At 37.4% G+C, this 3,802-nt stretch overlaps 1 protein-coding gene across 2 annotated transcripts; it reads left to right on the forward strand.

The window, feature by feature from the left end:
* The first annotated feature begins 557 nt into the window (after positions 1–557).
* LOC127793918 (uncharacterized) lies at positions 558–3,332 on the forward strand. 2 transcript variants are annotated; one of them, XM_052324707.1, is made up of 5 exons: positions 558–826; positions 928–1,203; positions 1,448–1,532; positions 2,431–2,677; positions 2,837–3,332. In XM_052324707.1, the coding sequence occupies exons 1-5, from the start codon at positions 806–808 to the stop codon at positions 2,979–2,981; spliced, it is 774 nt and encodes a 257-aa protein (XP_052180667.1). In that variant the 5' UTR covers positions 558–805; the 3' UTR covers positions 2,982–3,332. The 2 variants fall into 2 exon arrangements, with proteins under 2 accessions (XP_052180667.1, XP_052180668.1); XM_052324708.1 differs by having other exon boundaries at positions 562–826; positions 2,793–3,332.
* Positions 3,333–3,802: the final 470 nt, after the last annotated feature.

Consider the following 3,802-nt stretch of genomic DNA (forward strand, 5'->3'; position numbering starts at 1 on the left):
CAAAGTTTATAGGCATTTAGTAATGCTTGGTATTTAAAATTTAATTTTTATGTTTTTAAATAAATTTAAAATTAAGATGAGCCTTAACACAATAATAAAGTTACTTTCAAATTTATTCTGACTATATGCTTTAGGATAACTGCTGAGATTTGGATAAGATTTGGCATAATATTACTTTTAATTAAACTGGCTATCAATCAATCCTGTAGGAGTTAGGACTTAGGGGTGATAAGGATCTTAACAAATATTTATAGCCATTGAAGTGCGATGAATATAACTTTAAACTTAAATTTCACAAACCTAAAATATTAATTAGTATATTAAAAATAATTTTATTTTTTAGTTTAAAAATAACATTGGCCGTAACATCATAAAGTAATCAACACTTCCCAATGACGACAAAAGTATGTAACGTAAGAGGAAATATTTAAAAACCCAAAACTAATTTTATATCAGTACCGTAAATTTAATAAGGAGCGAATATTACATTAAATTAAATTGAAGGTTAACTAAATCTTCGTTCTTATTAAAAATCTAAAAAAATCGTTGAGAGCCTCGAAAAGAACAGACAGCGGACGGAACGAACACTTTAAATTCTGTGAGAGAAGAAAACTATCAAATAGGGATTAGGGAGTTTGGCGTGATCTACAACAAACCTCATCACACCACGAAAACATCGCACATGATTTGATCACAAACCTCTCTCCCCCGCCCTCTCCCTCCCCCATCGTTTCTTCTTCTTCTTCTTCTCAACCATCTCCCCCACTACTCGGCACTTTCTATCTGGCTCGGAAACTGATAGAAAATGGCGGAAACTCCCAAGTTGGTGAGCATCGCGTTCTGGGCCGCTGTCGTTTTGCTCCTTCTTTGCCACTGTTCCATTGCCCTCTGCTTTCTCACCGATTTTCTATTCAATTTCTTTCGCAGTTGGACATGGGGTCTGATGCTCCCGGCTCATCTTGCAAGGCCTGTGGATCGGACGAAATGGGTGCCCAGAAAATCTGTGTTTTCGATCAAACAAACGGCTTACACTGCTCTTGCAAAGCTTGCGAATCGAACAAAAGGGGTGCCCAGAAAATCTCTGTTTCTCACCAGCCAAACGGCTTGAACTTCACCAACTTCAAACCCGATCCCTGCATCGTGGACGTGGAATGCTTGTCTCGTCTCCCCGATCACGACGCAACTGCAAATTCAAGAATTACAGTAAGTTTTTCTTTATTTCTCTCTTCAAATGATGCTCTGTTTCTTCTTTTTCCAAGAAAAAAGAAAAAGGGAAACGTTTGCCCTTTAGACATTAAAAGCCTTTTTCAAGCGTTACCACTTGCCTTGCGTTGGATTTCGATTCATTCGGATTCAAATTCTTGCTTTCGCCCAAATTTTCTGAAAGTTGAAAGCTTGATGAAACTGGCTAAAGAATAATCGATTCTGTTCTGGTTTGGATGAAAAGTTGCAGAGGAGCCTTTCGAGAAAGCTGTCACAGCCGCCAGGCAGCGAAAAGGACGGCGGCGTTATCCCTTCATCGTCACCCAAAGGTATCCGTTCCCTGTGTTTATCCACCAAAAGCAGTTAACTTAGACAAGAAGATAACGGTGATGGTAACCCTTAACTCTTCAACAAAGCATCAATAAAATTACGGAGATAGTAAAATTCTATTAGTGGGGTAGTGTTATATCTCCCACCTTATTAAATGTAATTTATGATTTTATATGATTTAAAAGTATCCCTAAATCACAAGAAATAGAAGAAAATTGCTCTCACAATACTTGATGGACTTCATGAGCAAATAAATCAAACCTTTTAGCTCGAATTTGATTTCAATAGGTTAGCCTAATTTGTATCATGTTGTTAACAAAATCCATGTCCATCTCCCCTCACCACTTCAGCAAGGTCTTTTGAACAAATTGATCAAACTTTATCATCTGAGTCGTAGTATGGGTGTACCTCAAATTCGACTTTGACTTAGGCCGGCGCTGGCCTTAGAGCCTCATTTGCGGCAGCCTTTTAAGATTAATTTTTTCACATAGTCCTATTTTTCAAGATTTCATACAGCCTCTTGTATCTTTTAAAACTTTTTCATATATAATATTAATTTTCTCACATGATATTTAGAATTTATTTATAATTTTTATAAGAATGCCCCCAATAATATCCTGTATTAAGAAAATTCAAGTGTTATAGAATTGTAAAAACAAAAAAAAAGGATATTTTCTATTTTACTTTTACCCTAAAATATATATTTTGATTGGTGCATGCTAATATATATAATAAATACATATAACTAACTCTTTGGCTCACAATATCTGTTACGCTTCGTCCATAACTGGCCTAATTTCAACAATGTCGCCACCAAAACCCATCTTTCATCTCCACGCATGAGAATGGAACTTTTGTCAAAATTTTACGTCCCCTTAAACGCTATGTATTTTGTAGAAATTGCAGCCGCTGTAGGTGGGGCTAAGTCACCTGGAAACGACATGCGGGCGACGGTGCGGACAGCAGATCGTCCCATGAACGCTCAGGTCCACCACCACATCATTATCACCACCGGCAACGCCGGACCCATCGCAGCCGAAAACCGACCCGGCACAGGCAGCAGCGCCAAGAAATCCAGCTTCCGGCGTTCCCTCCCCTTCTGGGCCATCCATTTCAGGAGAATCCCCCTTTACCTCGCCGCCTTGTAAGTCCACTGCCCACCCATTTCTGCCCGGACTTTCATCGAACAGGTTTTCTGTAAAATTAGAATGATTGTCATTCTGATGCTAAGGCATGGCTGTTCTTCTCCTGTTTACCAGGTCAATCGCGGGAACTCTAGTACTGATTTATTTCACCCTTTCAGTGGCCAAACATGGAGGAGACGACAGTGCCCTGAATTGGTAGTGTTAATCGGCGAGGACAAAACTCCAAATCGAGGATGGAATATTGGTTTCAATGATTACAGCGAAAGCAGTGCCCGAGGACAAAAGATATGCACTGGAATATAGAGACAGCACAAGCGATCCAAATTGGGTACACTGTGACTTTCTTCAGCCCACACGATTTAGAGAATATTTTGTATATATAGATAAAAATAATTTAAGGAGAGATACGAGGCGCATAGCAGAGCGACAAAGATAGAGAATCTTAAAAAATATGATATTTAAACCATCTTCCATAGTTGGTAGCTCAACCATCTTGTTTTGTGGCTATTTTCACCTCAGAGAGTTGATATGTTATCTGTATTTTGGGGATGTGGGCTGCACCACCCTCAAAGATGTCCATTCTCTCAAATTATTTACATCGAACAATTGTTATATTGTCTCACGTAGATAATATAATAATTCTGTTTCATCTTATATGTGTATAGGCGCTATCATCTCCATAAAGTTCATACCCATTTTTCTCAAATTGTTCATATCAAGCAATTGGTATATTGTTCAACGCAAATAACATAATAATTCTACTTCATTTTTTACGTGTTCTTTCATTTTTATCAAGCAAAAGGTCACCCAAATATAGACAAGAGAAGGAATCAAATTCATAATATTGAATGATAAATTTCTTTCTATTCAAACCAAATTGAAGTGCAAATTTGTAATTCTATTGGAATTTTGCCAAGCCTTGGGCTTTGATCGGGAGAGTGGTAGGGTAGGGCAGGGTAGGGGCAGAATGGTATATAATGTAATAAAAACAAAAAAATAGAGTAATCTAACTTTATTTTTTTTAGATAATTAAGGAAAGGGGCAGAACTGTAAAACAATAAAAACAAAAATAGTGGTTATGCCCTTCTCTTTTAAAATAAATTACATGTTACAAAATATGTTTA

This window comes from Diospyros lotus, chromosome 2 (genome assembly GCF_014633365.1).
Source record: "Diospyros lotus cultivar Yz01 chromosome 2, ASM1463336v1, whole genome shotgun sequence".
NCBI lineage: Eukaryota > Viridiplantae > Streptophyta > Magnoliopsida > Ericales > Ebenaceae > Diospyros > Diospyros lotus.

What these genes read in the sequence shown, in the direction of transcription:
- LOC127793918 (XM_052324707.1), top strand. Translation starts at nt 806, where the DNA reads ATGGCGGAAACTCCCAAGTTG. An exon ending in TGGCGGAAACTCCCAAGTTG is followed by an intron (nt 827 to 927) that starts GTGAGCATCGCG and finishes TTTCTTTCGCAG; the next exon opens with TTGGACATGGGGTCTGATGC. An exon ending in CTGCAAATTCAAGAATTACA is followed by an intron (nt 1,204 to 1,447) that starts GTAAGTTTTTCT and finishes TTGGATGAAAAG; the next exon opens with TTGCAGAGGAGCCTTTCGAG.